This window comes from Dromiciops gliroides, chromosome 4, assembly GCF_019393635.1.
Source record: "Dromiciops gliroides isolate mDroGli1 chromosome 4, mDroGli1.pri, whole genome shotgun sequence".
Classification (NCBI taxonomy): Eukaryota; Metazoa; Chordata; class Mammalia; order Microbiotheria; family Microbiotheriidae; genus Dromiciops; species Dromiciops gliroides.
Genome location: NC_057864.1, coordinates 179,504,821 through 179,523,420, shown reverse-complemented (window position 1 = coordinate 179,523,420; position 18,600 = coordinate 179,504,821). Strand labels below are relative to the sequence as shown.

At 39.9% G+C, this 18,600-nt stretch overlaps 2 protein-coding genes across 7 annotated transcripts in view; one reads left to right on the top strand and one right to left on the bottom strand.

Annotated features, from left to right (window-relative positions):
* Positions 1–7,663, bottom strand: part of BRCA1 (BRCA1 DNA repair associated) — a 72,951-nt gene extending 65,288 nt beyond the window's left edge. The window contains exons 1-2 of the mRNA XM_043964359.1: positions 7,578–7,663; positions 86–139 (exon numbers count right to left, since the gene is read on the bottom strand). Coding sequence (XP_043820294.1) covers positions 86–139; positions 7,578–7,657 — 134 coding nt within the window. The 5' untranslated portion in view covers positions 7,658–7,663. The remainder of the gene's footprint in view (positions 1–85; positions 140–7,577) is intronic.
* A 1,624-nt stretch (positions 7,664–9,287) lies between these two features.
* NBR1 (NBR1 autophagy cargo receptor) overlaps positions 9,288–18,600 on the top strand; it is a 34,729-nt gene continuing 25,416 nt past the window's right edge. For 4 of the 6 annotated variants that reach the window (XM_044001064.1, XM_044001063.1, XM_044001062.1 and 1 more), the window contains exons 1-4: positions 9,998–10,265; positions 14,498–14,608; positions 15,900–15,962; positions 17,985–18,003. In XM_044001064.1, coding sequence (XP_043856999.1) covers positions 14,507–14,608; positions 15,900–15,962; positions 17,985–18,003 — 184 coding nt within the window. In that variant the 5' untranslated portion in view covers positions 9,998–10,265; positions 14,498–14,506. Of the gene's footprint in view, positions 9,444–9,997; positions 10,266–10,288; positions 10,581–14,497; positions 14,609–15,899; positions 15,963–17,984; positions 18,004–18,600 lie in introns of those variants that run through there. The other 2 variants (XM_044001059.1, XM_044001061.1) reach the window with 2 other exon arrangements.

Genomic DNA, 18,600 nt, shown 5'->3' with positions numbered 1-18,600 from the left:
TTCTTAATTTAATTTAAAAGGTTAGGAGAAAATGCTAGAATTAGACAAGTCCTGTTATAAAATTTTAGGGAATCTTGACACCTACTTGCAAAATATGTGGTCACAGGTTGTAGAAACAGGCTCTTTGATCAGCTCCAGACTAAAAGGATAGAAAAGAAAAAAATATTTATTTTTATTGCAAAGTCAATAAACACCATTTTTAAAAAAGCGGGCATATCCTTTGTAAAGGCCAAATTAATGTAGAACTAGAACTTTTGGTGTTTTACAATTAGTTTGAGGTAGAGATTTAATTGTTCCAGTGACTTTGATCATTCTTTTTCTTTTCTTTTTTTGTGGGACAATGAGGGTTAAGTGACTTGCCCAGGGTCACACAGCTAGTAAATGTCAAGTGTCTGAGGTTGGAATTGAACTCAGGCCTTCCTAAATCCAGGGCCGGTGCTTTATCCACTGCGCCATCTAGTTGCCCCAGATCATTCTTTTTCTCTGCATTCCCTGGACACTTAAAGACTTAGCACTGCTGTAGAGTAATTTACACTCACTGGTATATTGTTAAATGCCAGTAAAGGCATTTTGCAAATATGTGTATGTATGTGTTTGTTCATCCCATCTCTCCAATTAACCTGTAAGTGATGTTGTTTCTCTTCTGTTGCCTTTATATTCGCTTATAATGCATAGTCATCAGCACAGAACCAGTGCCTGATAAATGGATTACTATTCACTAAGAGCTGTAGCTGTCTACCCCCAAAGCCTTCACCTATTCACCATGATCCGATGTTTCAGCCTCATTTTCCAGTGCTTCTTTCTTTTTTTTTTTTTTGCGGGGCAATGAGGGTTAAGTGACTTGCCCAGGGTCACACAGCTAGTAAGTGTTAAGTGTCTAAGACTGGATTTGAACTCAGGTCCTCCTGAATCCAGGGCCAGTGATTTATCCACTGCACCACCTAGCTGCCTCAGTGCTTCTCTTTTGACACTGCTCTTTCCAAAGACCAGAACAAAAAAAAAGATATTCTAGTACTGGGATGGAAAAATGGTTCCTTTCGAATAAAAGGACCTTCTTTGTGGAGAGATTGGTAACAGTCCTACAGAAGCCATCAAGTCAGACCCTCTCACTTTACAGATGAGAAAACTAAGTCTGAGAGAGGTTAAGTGACTTGCCCAGGATCCCATAGCAAGTAGTATCTGAGGCAGGATCTGAATTGAGGTCTTCCTGACTGTAAGAACAGGACTTTATTCATTTGCTGGCTAGTTGTCTATTAGGAATTCTGATGAGGAAACTGAGGGTCACGAGAGGACAAGTGCCTTATCTAAGGCCACAGAGGCCATACATAAGTAGCAAAACTGGATTTGAACCCAGGTCCTCTGAATCCAAATCCAGTGTTCTGTCCACTGTACTACACTGTCCCTGTTAATAAGCAATATTCTGACAACTTCAGTGTTGTATAGTGACAGTACAGTGCAAACTGCACTATTTGGACTAAAATAACCAACCAGGGAGTGGAGAAGACTCCAATTTGTTATTATACTTCTACTACATGTCTTAGTAACTGGTAAAAGAGAGACCAGATTTAGCAATGATATCAGATGGTTTTCAGTCTCATCCAATGACTCAATTTGGAAAGAGTTACATTCCACTATGGTAATTATAACTCAAACTACCCAAACACACCACAGACAGAAACTTTAAGATGAAAACTCCAATATGTAACTGTGTGTACCCCCATATGGGAGGCTGGGATACATGTTGATGAACATTCAGATGGGGGACAGAGAAAAAAAATCAGGCAAAATCTGTTCTCCTGGGTACTGAGAGAGTCAATGTTTATCATAAAGACAGGAAAAGATCCACATTTAAATATTTACCAAAATAGACCCACTGCATGTTTATATGTGATTGGTAAGAAAGTGAGAACAGCTCAGGAAAGGAAAAGAATACTCCATTCAACAAGAATTCTTAGTGTTCAGAATTTTTTTAAAATCTAGGTATGAAAGCAAAGGCATCAGGACATAGTGGAGAGATAGCCGACTCTAGACTTAGGATCCGGTAGTAGAGTAGAAAGAGCCCTGGCTATGAGGTCAAAGGACCTGGATTCAAATCCTGCCTCTGATGCCTAAACTACCTGTGTGGCCTTAGGTAAGTGCCTTAATTTCACCAGGAGTCAATTTACTCATTTGTAAATAACCAGGTTAGGTTAGATGATCTCTGAGATCCATTCCCTTTCTGCTTTAAACATATGAACTTAAAATTAAGTCACACTTGTGACACACACTGGCTGTGACTGGGCAAATCACACAACTTCTAGGTGCCCTAGGCAATTTTCTACAACTTTAATAAGTTATGGCCCAGTTATGGATCTGTAGGAAGAATTCCCTACACTAATTAAATCACAGTTCTGAACTAATAATAATAGATGAAAGAAAGAGAAAGAAGAATCCTCAGAAAAAAGTGGCAAATATTTTTATTTTGGCAAACAAATCTCTTTTTTTAGATGTTAACAAAAATAAGCACTTGCCTGCCCTATGCTAGACACAGTACAAGCATCATTATTCCCTATTTTACAGATGAGGAAATTGAGGCTCTGCTAGTGGAAATGATTTGTCTGGGGTCACCTAGATCATATCTCTCAAGTTCAATGCCCTGTCTAGTGCTACCCCTTGGAAGCAGAAGGAATTTAGTATTATAAGAATTAGGGCTGGAAGAAACCTTAAAGACAACCTTGAGCCCCCCTACCTGCCCTTTTATAAATGAGAAAACTGAGGTTGGTAAGAGAGGTGATGGGACTTGATGAAGGTCCTACAAGAAGTGAGGTGGCCAAAATTTATTAGAGATAGACCTTCCAACCCCTTGAGACCTAGTGTTCCTTCTACTATACCAACAGTTTCCAATAATCATCAAAAGGCATTTTTTAAGCACTTAATTACACATGGTGCTTATAAATATGGCATAAGCAAGTGAAATAGATATGGTCCCTGTCCTAAAGGAACTTTCATTCAAAGAAGCAAAAGATTCAACAATCATCAGAATGAGTAAACCTATATACACTTCTTCTTCTTCTTTTCTGGGTAAGTCAACATGGATTAAGTGACTTGCCCAGGGTCAAACAGCTAGTAAGTGTCAAGTGTCTGAAGCCAGATTTGAACTCAGGTCCTCCTGAATCTGGAGCCGGTGCTCTATCCACTGCGTCACCTAGCTGCCCCGCTATATACACTTCTAAGGAAAAAGCTTAAGTAGTAACAGTTATAAGATATAAAGCAATTGTGGACCAAAAAGGAAAAACTAGCATTAGCTCCCATTTTTGCATCTTTAATTTTTATGTATGAGTGTTTTTAATTGATGGTTTAATTTGCCAGAGTAATGGTAAAGGCACATTATATTTTTATGACTTAAATACAAAATAAATGGAGCCAACTGCCACACTACTCAGGACATTTGATCACTATAGGAAAATACCACGGGGAGTCTACCCTAAGTTTTGTGCTTTTCCAATAGCAATTTTCTCCTCCATGTCGTCATTTCTTTCTTCCCTGGCTGTGAGACTTCACAAATTAGATCATAAATTTCTTTGGGTCCTTGTGGCTTGTCGCTTAGCTAAAATGTGGGAGGATTTTTGCTTTCTAAATCTTGCCTGTATTTGACTTAAACTTGGAACACAAATTCACCCTATTTTTATTTCCCTGATATGAAATTTGGAACACTCAACACTTTCACATGGTAGAAAGAAAAATGCTTGTTGGCCTCAAGTCACCTTCCTTTTAAATCATAAGGAACAATGAAAAGAAATCCATATTCTCATATTCTTTATACTCATTAAATTTTTATATTATATTTGTTCACTTATATTCATTCTTTATATTCTATAAATCTATATTTTCAGTGTTAAACATCACTGACAGTACAATTATAGAAGAAACAATACTCAAGGGCCCATTTGTTTTTTAATTCCTATAGTTCTGGTTTCATTTTTAAATCCAGATTTTCTCCATTATGGCATAGATGGAATACAGGATTTTTTTTCATGTGGAAGGTTACTTTGTGGTCAGAGGTCCTATCTGCCATTTGGCCTTTCACAGACACCAATCAGTCACAACTTTTTTTTTTAATAACCATTTTTAACCCTATCCACTCTTTAAAAAAAAAAAAAGATTTATTATTTTTTTTTTGTGTGTTTTTTTTTGGCGGGGCAATTGGGGTTAAGTGACTTGCCCAGGGTCACAAAGATAGTGTTAACTGTCTGAAGCCATATTTGAACTCAGGTCCTCCTGAATCCAGGGCCAGTGCTCTAGCCACTGCGCCACCTAGCTGCCCCCCCACCCCCATCCATTCTTAAAATCAAGTAAAGTCAAATTCAGGAGCAGGACCAACAAGGGATGTTTGACAATCACTATAAGCCAGGCCTTTACACATACCTTTGCTAAAAACTAATTGAGACTTCTGGATGACTGACTGTCAGTGGGGACTACTGCATTTGGCACTTAGGATGACCTCTTGTAGGAGATTCTTTCTAGAACCCTGAATTGAGCAGAAGCTGTCCTCTGGGGACCAGCCTGCCAATTGAGCACAAGTTGGGGAATCCTTTCTTTCTTCCTCCTTCCCTCCCCACATATGCTCCATATGATTATAATGTTTGGTCACTCATTTCGTAAGATATTTTGGGGCGAGGGGGCTCGATGTCAAAAATCTAAACAATCTTTATTCATTCTTTTTATTCCCCCCCCCAGAAGCTAGGACCATTTTATTTTTTGTTCTGTGCAGTTTTCATTTATGATTTCTTGAAATACAGCTCTGAAAAAACCATGGCTTTAAAAAAACCCATTGTGTTTCAAATGGAGCTACCTGACTACCCTTAAAGCCCAAATCACTCTTTTTTTTTTTTTTTTTGGAATGGCCAATAATAGCCCCAGCCCAAGCCTCTCTGGCTCAGTTTTGGTTCTGATGGCTTAGAATGAGTGTAAATAGCATTTTTCAGTTACATAAAAACTTTGAAGGTCTTCCACTCCCAGACTAATTATTTTTGTGATGGGAAATTAGGCCATCTTTTGTGTCAATTTTTACCTAGAACTTAGTAACTGAAAAGGAGTGGCCTCAGACAAACTGAGACCTGGGAAAGACCTTAATTTAGAAAGACCAAGATCACCCACTGCATCCTGGCCCATCACCAGTTGTCCTGACTTCTGTCCAGCCACGGGACTTAGATGACTCTAGGACAGTGAGGCTGATGACTTTTTGCAGCTCTGCCTCACTTAAATCCAATTCACAAGCAAGTGAAGACTCACTCTAGTGATGTGATCATCTTCTTTGAGAACAAAGGACAAACAACAACAAAAATCCTAGTCCCTGCCTTAAATGTCTGACTTGACACATAAATTTGATTGAGAAATTAAAATAGATATTAGGAAATTACTTCACCAGCACAGCAGATAGCTTAGCAGAGAAGTACAGACTGCTGTCTTACAAACCATAATAAATTCATCAGACTTGGCAGTATTGCTCAGTTGAAAGAAAGGAGAAAGGGTTTTGTTTCAGCTCGAGCTACCTCTCAGATTAGTTTACTATACTAGATTTCTGAAGTGCCCTTTCAAGGACAAAGGAACATATGGATACTTTCCATCACTAAACAAATTCCCTCCACATTTCTGCCTATTATACTTCTCTTCCTTTAAGGTCCAGTTTAGGTTCAAGGCTCCTCCAGGAAGCCTTACCTGATGTCTTCCAGATGAAAGGAATCTCTTCTTCCTTTCTCAGGGTAAGAAAGATTCCATTTTTGCAAGCTCTGGCTGAAATGAAAGCAGGGGGTCTATTCTTAAAAAGCACAGTGAGGTTCTTACAATGGAGAATTAGGACGATGTAAGGAGATTCCATAGCATGATTTCTGATATTGAACACTATGAACCTCTTCTTTGTTATTACCTTTTACTAGGTATCATACCTTTTTGTATTCATGTCTTTTTTCCCACCTTGCTAGATTGTAAGCTCTTTTGGGGCTTATTGCTTGTTGAACTGAATCCAGAAAGAAATGTACCTATACTAAACGAAACAGAAAGAGTGTTGGGTGAGTGGTAGCGGTAGGGAGGCACCTCTATTTTTAAAAAAATCCCCAAAGAAGGAAAAGCTGAAATGTATGAAACCTGACATGGGGAAGGTGTATCCTGTCACCTCTATGGCCCCAACCTTGAACTTTGTTATAAAGGAAAGATCCTTTATGTGGTTTGCAGACTGGCATTTTATTGATAGAGCCAGGTTAGACTGTGTGTTCCTTTGAATGGGGCCAGGAGATGTGGCTCAGAAGATCAGTGCTGCTATTGGTAGAGGGCCTTGAAAGAAATGCTGGCTGCCATGTCCTTTGCCACTATAATCATCATTTGAGTTGGGCCTATTACTCATGGCATAATGCCATCCTAAATAGATTAGCAAAGGCCAGAGAGACCGACCACTAAGGTTAAGGTGAATTTGACTGTTTTGGAGTTAGAAGAAACACTTTGACTAGATCTGGTAATTGTTGACGGTAAGAGCCTCACTGTGCCTTTTGAGAATAGATCCTTGGCTTTCATCAGTCAGAGCTGGCAAAACTGCAAAATATCAAATAGTATGCCAGCATCTGGCCCCACCAAGGCTTTAGGATATATAGTAACCCAGCGATTGTGGACACTGTGGGACCCGAGCAATGACTATGTTATCTGAAATAAAAATAAACAGAGGTATGGCGATCTTATGATTGAGATTTGATCAAGTGGCATAGAGTATATTACTGGTTTGAGACAATATATAAAACGAATATAAATGAAGGATAAAAGGGGGCAGCTAGGTGGCGCAGTGGATAAAGCACCAGCCCTGGATTCAGGAGGACCTGAGTTTAAATCCAGCCTCAGACACTTGACACTCAGTAGCTGTGTGACCCTGGACAAGTCACTTAACCCTCATTGTCCGGCCCCCCCCCTCTTCCCCCCCCCAACTATGCTATTTTAGCAGGACATAATTTTCTTTCTTTTTTAATCTGAGAAGCAATTAGCTGTTTTCCTTGTACTGGACTGTTATAAATATCTTTTTTCCCCCTTTCCTTTTTTATAAAGATATATATGTACTTTATATGCATATGATTTTAAAGTACATAACCTATTGTACTTTATCATTATTATTACCTATTCGTTCAGAAGGATAATTCTGATGGGAATCATAATGTTGTGAAAATGATTTTGCATTTGTTCTTTTAAATATTATTCAAATAACGTAAAACTATCAGTGGTTCTAAGCCTTTTTTAGTTTATGACCACAGTATTATTCTTTACCATGAGGAACCACTAAGGGAGAACCTGGAGGCATGTGAATGTAATTGCAAGGGTAAGTTCCACACAATTTGTGGGAGACCTGCACAAGTGCTTGCAAGAGTGAATGCCATACAGTTTTCAGCATACTGAAAGCAATGCTGAAATACATCCTTTGAGAACCACTAAATAATAGTGTACTTTCACCTCTAATAACACTCACTGTAAATTCTTCTAATGATTAAAGCCATTTTCCCCTTTGTGCTGGTATAGGCTTGGGAAGGGGTCACAAATAAATGATGCCTGGCCTACAAACTTACCAGATAGGACATTCCAAGATTTTCTGCATCCCCATGAGGACATTTTTTACTTCTTCAATAGGGACTGTAGATAAATCCATTTCTTTTCTCTCTCACTGAACCTTAAGAGACACAAGGTAAACATTCAGAAACAAATATCTTACACGAGACATTTTTGAGTCTGTTTTTTAAACACAAGGTCTTAAGACTGGAAAGCTTCAGCTACAGCTTTAGATAAACCAATGATAAGGCCTCTATTAAAAGCAAAGACAAATTTAGTACTTTTTCCTGTATTTAGATTTATTTAAGTCTTTCTCTCTCTCTCCTCTTCACTCTTTTGTCCCTGGATGCTCTTTTCCTTCTATATTTTTACCTTCTACAGGAACAGTGTAAAAAAAAAAACCCTGTGTTATGACAAATTGAACAAGCCTCAGTTTGTTTTCCGCTGTCTAAAAAAGTAGGCATACTAATAAAGAATTTGTCCATGTTGCTTTTTTCTTTTAAGCTGTTCCTCCTCATATATTGGTAGGTCTCCTCTCTCTTTAGTCCTCACTTCTTTTACTGTTCCCTATGCATACTTCCTACTCCTTAATCTCCTTTAATGTTACCTTATGCTCCTCTACCACTGAACCCCCCCCAAAATCTCCAATCCTAGCCTCCTACATACACACACTGTATATTGACAATGACGGATCTATCTATCGATCTATTGATCTATCGATGGATCTATCTATCTCACCTGGCTACCACTCTTGCTCAGGCCCTTATCACCTGTCACCTGGCCTATTACAACAGCCTAAATTAGCCTCCTGACCTACCTCTCTTTTCCAATCCATTTGCCACCCAACTGCCAAAATGATATTGCTAAAGCACAGATCTCACTATGTCTTTCCCTTACTCACGAAGTTTCGGTGCTTCCTACTGCTTTTAGGATAAAACATATCCCTATTTGGCATGTAGGGCACTCTATAATGTGGTTTAATTCTATCTTTCCTGATACAGCTCTGAAAGAGCCCCTCAAGCGCTTCCTGTTTCTATCAAACTTGTTTATTTGCGGCGTCTCATACAGGGCCACTCATTCTCCCTTCTCCAAGCCTGATCCCCCCGATACTTGGAATCTTAGACTACCACTGGAGGCCAAGATTGTTCATCTTGGTTAGTACAGCTTTCTCCCAAACCCGAAATCTCTATCTATCTTGTATTTACTTATCTCTATTCATGTGGTTTCCTCCCAATAGAATGTAGGCTCCTTGAAAGCTTCATTTTTTGGTTTTGTAACCTCAACACACTTTGCATCTAGTGGGCGCCTAATAAATGCTTGCAAAATTGAACCAAACCTTTCCGCTTTTTTTACAGACTTCCCTCTAACCTCACTTTAGCCCTCTCCCCTACATACGCCCTCCTCCCCTCCGCCCAGGCAACACACCCAAGTTACCTGGCCTAGTAAATGCTTTCCTCCTTCCACGATCTTCTCCGCGGTTTAGCGCGCAGTCTCAGTTTCAATTTATGCTGATTTCCCGCGCTTTTCTGTCGTCATGGTAACGGAACTCCGCCGACTGCCTCGAAGCCAATCACAACGCCCGCTCGTTCAAGTAAACAGGAAGGGAAGACTAGGTTTGGCTCCTCTTGGGTCCTGTGATTGGTCCTCCTTACTTTCCACGTAAGACGGAAATGGAAGGAGCCGGAAAAGGAAGAGGTTACGTACTGTGTCGGGAATGTTAGGCTCCGCCCCCTTCTTTTCTACTCTCTCAATCACTGGGTTATTGCGTCACAGTAATTGCTCTCTGAGAGTCGGAATCACCACCGGGAGCCACACTGTCCTTAGCAGAGCAGCAAGAGAAGTCTCGAGTCTTCCAACCCCTTCCGCCGAGATGGGAATCTCGCCAGGTAAAGCAAATGACTGAGACTACAATACCCAAGGCGCATTGCGACAAGGTCGTATTGGAGGTGGGAGGGGAACGGGTCGCTGACACGCATAGTCGGGGGTGTGTATGTGGGGGGGAGGAGAAATGAGGCGCAGTGCATCTTGGAAACCGTAGTCTCCAGAAGAGGCTGCATCGTGGATTTTCGTGGGACTTGGTGACGGTAGAAAACAAGTCGGAGAGTGTTCGTGGTACACAGCAGATACAAATCCGTAGCGTTTCTGGGGATCTGTACTGGGAGAGTAATGGTCAGGGAGAGAAAACCTGGGAGTAAGGGATAAACTACAGGTTCCATCATGTCCGAAGTGGCCTGTAGCTGGCCAAGGCCAACTGTCCAGGGAATCAGTAGAAGGAAAGCCACTCCGGTCCGCTTCCGCTCCGCCTTCTTTCTCCGTGTTTGTTATTGTTGTGCTTCTCTGCTCGCCGCCCCGCCCCTGGCTTAGCCTAAACCAATCAGAGACATATCTGTTCAGAGGGACAGGGACCGGAACCAATCATCCCTCCGTGGGCTCGGATGACCCGAGTCTAGTTTCCATCCGCCATGTTAGAGTCTCCCCAGAGGGGCACCAGCTGAGCCGGCCCCGAGCGGTCCTTGCACCGGTGTCGGGCAGGCGCCCCCCGGGGGCGGGAAGCGCGTAAAGAGACAAAAGGTCCCCCCAGGAGGTGGTGTCAGACTGCCTTGGGGCAGAGCTTTCGGAGGGCCGTGGACGGGTCGCCCGCAGACAGCTGTGAGTGGGTCAGGAGTCTCCCGGAACCCGAGGGGGCGAGGCCCAGCCAGGCCTCTGAGGTGAGGAGGCTCCGAGGAGGGGACGAAGAGGAGGCCGATGATCCCAGCGAGAGGAGGGAGGGCTCCCGTTCAGCACGGTCTAGGAGGGAGGGGAAACTCCTCGTCACTGGCCCCAGCCCTGGCCGGGGAGGCATTCAGTGAATCCACATTTATTAAGCGCCTACTGTGTGCTCTGCACTATGCCAAGCCTTGGGGCTGTAGTTGTCTTCGCTGGCCCTTTAGACTTGGGCTCCTCATTAACACTCCACCCTCTCATGGCTACCCACGCAGCCCCTTTCGTATCAAAGAAGACAAAAATAGTGAGTGAATAAAGGGGTGAGTTTTCAGAACTAAGACCCAAGTTCAAGTCCTCCTGCGGGCCACCACCGCCTCCTGACTTCCCTGAAGGCCCAGCTAAAATCCCGTCTTCTACTGGAAGCCTTTCCTCTATTAATTCATGCTAGTGCCTTCCCCCGAAGATCACCCTCCGTTTATCTCCTCTTTCCCTTGTTTGTACCTAGTTCTTTGTGTGTTGTCTCTCCTATTAGATTGTGAACTCCTTGAGGGCAGGAACTGTTTTTGCTTTTCCTTGTATTCCCCAGCGCTTAGCAGAATCCTTGGCACGTTGTAGAAGCTAATAAATGTTTATTGCCTGACTGATTTCACCCCAGATAACTCTCTAGGATTATCCACGGGATTTTAACTTGGGGTTCATGAACTCCTGCAGGGCCTTAGGATGGATTCCAGGGAGTCGGTGAACTTGAATGGGGGAAAAACGCAATTGTAGCTACATTTTCCACCTTTTGGTTCTTTCATAATCCTCTACATTTTTTGTATTATTTAAAAACGTTTTGAGAAATGCTCCATAGTCTTCACCAGCCTGCCAAAGAGGGGTCCGCAGCACCAAACAAACAGATTAAGAACCTCTTCTATAAATTATAGGGGTGTTGAGTATCTTCTTTAGGAGAGGGAGCTCCTATGCCAATGAATCACAGTTCTAGTGCAGGAAAAAAAAAATATTACTTGGGTTCTCTTGTCATCTGCCAACCTAGTTTTGAAACAGAGAGGAAATGCGGTTTACCCCAACTAGTGGTGAGTCAGTGCTCTTGACATAGAATGATGTACTGCTAGATAGAAGAGGAATAGGATGGTTGGCTACATTGGCTCTTAATTTAGGCCTGATCTGCATATAGATCTGAGATTACTATTTTGTTTGTTTGCTTGTTTATTTTTTAGTTTTTTGTTGGGTTTTTGGGGGGCAATGGGGGTTAAGTGACTTGCCCAGGGTCACACAACTAGAAAGTGTCATGTTTTAGGCTGGATTTGAACTCAGGTCTTCCTGAATCCAGGGCCAGTGCTTTATCCGCTGCGCCACCTAGCTGCCCCCTGAGATTACTACTAAAATGAGATTGCTGATTACTGATTGATGCTTCTGGAAGAGAAACAGATAAAAACTAAAGTACTAGAAATGGGCAAGAACTCTCCCTTCTCCTTACCTCTCTTTTCAGCACACTCTCGCTTCCTCTTTTTTAATCCCATCAGTAAAATTATCCTATTAGTAAATATCCTAGACTGTTGTGTACATTTCTATTTGTGTGAGATGAGAAACAGGGAAGGTTAGTTCCCCAGTATGAAAACTCATTTGAAACTTGGAAGTAGGTATGGAACATCAGGCTATGCATTTCTTGTAGATGACCCAAACTTAATTTTTTCCCTTGTTTATTTTTTTGACATTTATTTTTTAAAAATTGAGTTCCAGATTCTCTCCCTTTCACACCCTTCAGCAAGCAATGGGATGCCCATATACATGTGAAGTCATGCACAACATATTTCTGCATTAGTAATGCTGCAAAGAAAGAAAAGGGCAAGAAAAATAAAGTGAAAAATAAATCATGCTTGGAGTTCAAGGAAGATAGCCTTTTTTGTCAGGAGTCCTGGCTCTTTCTAAAATTCCTGGGACATCATGAAGGAGTGTACTGGATTTTTCAAGGGTTGAACCTACATGTTTGTACTTGAATGAATTATGTGTGTCAACAAGGTTGGAGCTAGAAATATGGCAATATTTTGTTAATGAAATTGAGCCTAGGTTGGGGAAAATTTTGCTTTGGTAAATTATCTTTAGGTCAAAAGAAACCTCTCAAATTCAAGCAGCATGGGGTCTTGAATGAGAGTATTCTTTCTACTGTGTTGCTTTATAAAGCTTTATCTGCTGTGGAAAAGAAAGACGACTGGTTTTTAATAATAATAACATGTTTATATTGCCCTATGAGATTGATAATGTGCTTTCTTTAAAACAACAAAGAAAGGTAGGGAATAAGTGGAGCATTGTCCCTATTTTGCAGATGAGAGAACTTAGGCCAAAAGAAATTAAATTACTTGCTTATAGTCAGCATAGTGTGTTATGGAGCTGGGGTTCAAACCTGGTTCAAAGCCTGGTCTCTCCTGATTCCAAGTCTGATGCTCTTTCCTCCATACCTAGTTTCCACATAAATTATGTTATTTATCGTCACAACAAGCCTAGGGTCTGTCTAATGTATCAGACCCCCAACCTTATGAGACCTACTAATTCTGAATCCTAGCCCCCATATCTAACCCTAAATCATTGGGCAGATGAAGATCTGCCTCTTTAAATGAAGGAAATTAAGTACTAGAATCTACTATTACTGAATCTTAGTCTAGTGTTCTTACAGCTCTTCACAATCTATATTTAATTTTAAGCCACTTAAATTATTTCATAGAGGCCAAAGAAATTTTCCAAGTCACCTATGATGCCCCACTTCATAAAAATTCTGTTTATGAAAACACAAAGTTAGTCAGGTTAACTGTCCTCTTGAAGTAATATTTTAATGCTACATGCCTGCCTAGAAGATAATAAATTCCTTTACCTGTTGGAGACCAGTTTCTAATAGAAATCAATTATTAATGATCAGTGGATGGAAAAATTCTATTCAGGATGATGTTGGTGCCCCTAAGAAGGTATAGAATTGAATTTCAAATTAATGATTATGAAAGGTCTAAAAACATTTTTTTTAAGTGTGGGGTTTTTTTATACATGCTAAATAACTTCAGGTGTGATAAAAAAATTAAGGCTTTAAAAAGTCATTTATTTCTTATGCAAAAATTTCTTCCTCCCCCCCTCTCCTCCATGTAAGTCACTTTCTAAAGTAGAGGGTTTTGTGCTATAGTGTTGCCACTCATTTTTTTTTTCATTTAACATTTTTATTGACTATCTTTTGTTTTTACATCACCTTCATTTCCATAGATAGGCCTTCCCCCTCCCTACCCAAATACTCATCCTCTGGGGGGAAAAAAGAAGACTCTAAAAGAACAAGGGGGAAAAAAGCAAGTTTAGCAAAACTAACCTCTACATCAATATACACATTCTTCCATTAAATTGTAGACTCCTCCAGAGCTGGGACAATTTTTGTACCTATATTGTATCCCCAATGCTTAGAGTGCCTGGCACATAGATGGAGATTTGTAAATGCTTCTTGACTTGGTTTTCATACCCGGAATCCCCCTTCTCTACAAATAAGGGAGAGAGGAGAATTTCTCATCTTTTTTTTAAGTGCAGGCTTGGTCATTATAATTAAGGTGTCCAGTTTTTCCCCCCATTTACAACATTAGAGTCATTATGTGTGTTATCTTCCTGATTCTGCTTTCTTCTATGAGTTTCTATAAGTCCTCCTGTACTTTTGATTCTTTACATATTTTCTTGCAGTGCAGTAATACTTTCCATTTGTTTGTCATGGGCATCTACTTTGTTTCCATTCCAGTTTTTTGCTACTACAAAAAGGGCTGCTCTAAATAATTTGATGTATATAGGACCTTTCTGACTTTGATTTCCTTCAGGTTTATGCCTAACAGTAGGCTCTTAGCAACACTTTTTGTATGCACATGTTATTCACTTTCATATTACTTTCCAGAATGATTGCAACAATTTCCGAATTCACCAACACCTACAATTTTCATCTTTGCTAATTTGCTGGACATGATATGAAGCCATAGAGATGTTTTGATTTACATTCTTCTTATTCGTGATTTGGAATAATCTTTCATATGGTTGTTACTATTTTGCAATGTTTCTTTTAGAGCTTTTTGTTTATATCCTTTAACCACTAATCATTGTGGAATGGATGCTTTATAGAGAAACATGTTCTTGTTAGGAATTTGAGTGAAACTATATCCTCATCTTCACAAGTTAGCATTCATTTCTTTTGTAAAGCCTTTTCTGATTTTTTTCCCCCCTTTAGCCCCAAAGCATGGAGCCGCAGGTTAATCTAAATGTGACTTTTAAAAATGAAACACAAAGCTTCCTGGTTTCAGACTCAGAAAATACAACCTGGGCTGATGTAGAAGCAATGGTGAGTGTTTTTATTTTGTTTCCCCTTTACCTAAATGAAAATTTTTCCAAAGACAACTCTTTTTTAATAGTATAACCTCATAGGTTGTTTATTTTTATTTTTTTTTGTTAAATATTTTTTGTGTGGGGCAATAAGGGTTAAGTGACTTACTCAAGGTCACACAGCTAGTAAGTGTCGAGTGTCTGGGGTTAGATTTGAGCTCAGGTCCTCCTGAATCCAGGGCCGGTGCTTTATCCACTGCGCCACCTAGCTGCCCCCAACTTCATAGGTTTTTAAAGTTGTTATATTTACCAATTCTAGCCCTTATGAAAAATTTTCTTTGTAAGTAGGTCACTGCTTCCTTTTCTTATATTAAATGTTTTAGTTGGGAAGTAGAAAATAGATTCTTTTTTAAAAGAGATGCTTTGCAGAATAGTAATTATTTTGGGAGAGAAAAGGCTTAGTGAGTGATTTTTTTTTAATATGGGAGGGATTTGAAGAACTTATAAAAAGTTTTTAAAAATGAATAGTATGTAGAAAGAATTGGTATGGAGTTCATCTTGCTTAAGTTCTGATAGAATGTTCCTGGGCTTGAGAACAGATATGTCATTGTTCATTGTGAACTGCAAAAGGGGTAGGTTGCATTTTTTAAGAACCAATCGATTATTTATTGCTAACTCATAGGTGTCTTGTTCCAAAGTTAAACAGGAATATCCCTGCTTTAGGTATTTACATGGTAGGCTACCTGCTCTTTTCTGTTTGGTAATGCTTTTCCCATTCTTGGTTTGACCTTTGTACTTACCATGTTTGTCTGGGTTTCAGTAGTAAATGTTTTACTTCCTGTGTAGCAGACTTTATCTAACAGGAATCTTAGCTTAATTAAGATTCTGTTTTCAAGCATAGTATCATATGGAGTCAGCTTAAAGGAATCATAAAACTATAAAAGACTTTCATAGATCGTGTAATCCAGTCCCTTTCCTTCAGTCAGTTAAGTGTGTTAAAACAGTTACCTGGAGGGGCAGCTAGGTGGCGCAGTGGATAGAGCACTGGCCCTGGATTCAGACGGACCTGCGTTCAAAGCCAGCCTCAGACACTTAACACTTACTAGCTGTGTGACCCTGGGCAAGTCACTTAACCCCATTGCCTCACAAAAAAAAAACAACAAAAAAAAACCAGTTACCTGGAGAGATGATTGCCTATAAATTGGATCTTGTTTTTTTGAAATGTGATGTTTCTTGTTTTTCCTGTAATGGGTAAAGTTGAAAGTTATTTTGATTCTCTAATTGCATAATCTGTGTTTTCTCACTTGCAGGTAAAAGTTTCATTTGATCTGAACACCATTCAGATAAAATACCTGGATGAGGATAGTGAAGAGGTAAAGTATATTATCATACTCAGTGCTGATTTTCTAGGACAGCGATTTTATCTTATTTCCCAGGGGTACAACAGGGCTCAACAGCTTCAGAAAAATAGTTGGTCAAGTGTGTTGGTTGGGTAAAGTGCTGATTGACCACAGTCATTCATGAGAAGGGACTTGGGGAAAATGACGTAGGGTTGAGAGAGAAGGAAGTAAAATAAAAGAAGAAAAATGAATATAGCTACTGTTTTATAGTCTGCTAAATTATCTTAAGCCTAAATATATAGCACAGTGTAGATGGGGGAAGGAAGTGGTATTGGAATAAGTGTATATAAAGAGTGCCTCCTATGTACAAAGCCCTGTGCTAAATTCTTTACATTATTTTATTTGTTCCTCACAACAAGCCCACAAGGTAAATGCTGTTATTATTCCCATCTTATTGTTGAGGAAACTGAAGTAAACAGGTATGAGTGAGATTCTTCCCTACCCTTTAGATTTAAGTGATTTGACTATGGTAATTATCAGTATAAAGACTACAAACTCTGATTTAACATATTTAGGTATTCCTTAGTGGCTTAAGGTTATCATAAGGAAGTAAGATATTGGTAGAACTAATATACATGTCCTATTGTAATCTGGTTTTGGATAACTCAGAGTCCATCGGCTCTTCGTCAACTCAATTCCAATTGTGGTTGGGCATCCACCAATCAGCTTAAAGGTCAGATAACAAAAAAATCGTAACTCCTGACCTAGAACAGACCAATCAAAGCTTAGAAGAGAAGTCATCTGATAGAAATAGATTGAGTCCTCCATCTGTCATTAGATATCCAAATAGTGGCATTTGCTAATGCCAAATAATGGACAAACCCAAATCCAAGGGGTTAGCAAGTTGGATGACTCATTGTATAAAAAAACTTGCCTACTGTATGTTTTGGTGGATTGTAAAGTGGGAGGAGTTTGTCTAAAAATAATATGTATAAATACCTTTGAACCCTAATTGCAAATAAAAACTCTTGGGACCTGTGGCTCAGGGTCTTTGGGTCCTAGACCTGAGACTGGCTTTATCGTGAGACAGGTATCCTCTCTCAATAAACCTATTTTCTATGGCTTGGAGACTGGTTTTTCTTTGTCTGACCCTTCGACTTAGAAATTTTCTTGACACAGGGGTTAAGTGACTTGCCCAGGGTCATACAGTAAGTGCCTAAGGCTGGCTTTTAACTCAGATCAGATCTTCCTTACTCCAGACTCAGGGCTCTATTTCTTTTGTTTTATTTTGTTTTTGTGAGGCAGTTGGGGTTGTGACTTACCTAGGGTCACACAGCTAGTAAGCATTAAGTGTCTGAGGTCAGATTTGAACTCAGGTCCTCCTGAATCCAGGGCCAGTACTCTATCCACTGCACCACAAAAAGCTCTAAAATTAAACCTAGCTGCCCCCTCAGGGCTCTATTTCTTGTACCACTTAGCTGCTTCTGATGTTGTATGTGAATTTATACATAAATGAAAGAAAGGTTAGAATATGGGAAAATATTGTTGCTCAGTCATTTCAATAATGTCCTGCTTTCTGTGACCCCAATTTGGGATTTTCTTGGCAAAGATACTAGAGTGGTTTGCTGTTTCCTTCTCCAGCTTTTTTTTTAATGGGGCAATTGGAGTTAAGTGACTTGCCCAGGGTCACACAACTAGTAAGTATCAAGTGTCTGAGGCCAGATTTGAACTCAGGTCCTCCTGAATCCAGGGCTAGTGCTCTATCTACTGTGCTACCTAGCTGCCCCTCCAGCTCATTTTACAGATGAGGAAACTGAGGCAAACAGGGTTAAGTGATTTGTTCTGGGTCACACAGCTACTAAGTGTCTGAGACTAGATTTGAACTCAGGAAGTTGAGTCTTGCTGACTTCAGGCCAGATAGTCCATCCACTATGCCAGTTAGCTGCCCAGGGGAAATACTAATATCATTGAAAAAAATTGGAGTCTCTTTAAAATTTTGCCTTTGTATTATGTGGTAATGATATGCTTCTGTTTCATTGTTCTTCACTTTTATAGGTCTCCATCAATAGCCAAGGTGAGTCTTGTCTTTTACTATCTGGGGAAATCATTATGTTCATCAGTTCATACTTGGGAGACCTGGTTCTCCCTCATTTAAAAGCATTGGGGAAGATTATTGGTTCACATGTTTTCATTTGCACTAGTGCCTTGCTACAGCATTATTCACTACAATAGTGGTATATATAGTCTGAGAAAATCAAATTGATTCCATTTTCGTAATTGATTCTATTCTGTACCAACCATTGTCATTTTATATAACTGCTAAGGTCACACTTTTCGTTTCTGAGTTAAATTCAGAAATTTGTACATTCAGAAGTTCAGCCTTCCTCTCAGAGTTAAGTTTGAATGTTCAGTTTCCCTATAAATGATTTTAGTTAAAAGAAACCTATTATCTCTAAACTAGCTGTCCTTGACCAATTAGAAGAACTCGGTTATCTATATACTTTTAGTTATTTTTGAGGTGGACTACCCCAATCAATTTCTTAAAGAAAGATGAGATGGAAGGGAGAGGTTGTTGGTCCCACCTTCCCAGTTTTCATCCAGTCATATTATCCCCCACATCTATGATGTTTTGGGTTTTGTAACTAGTCATAATGTGTTCCTCATCTATGAT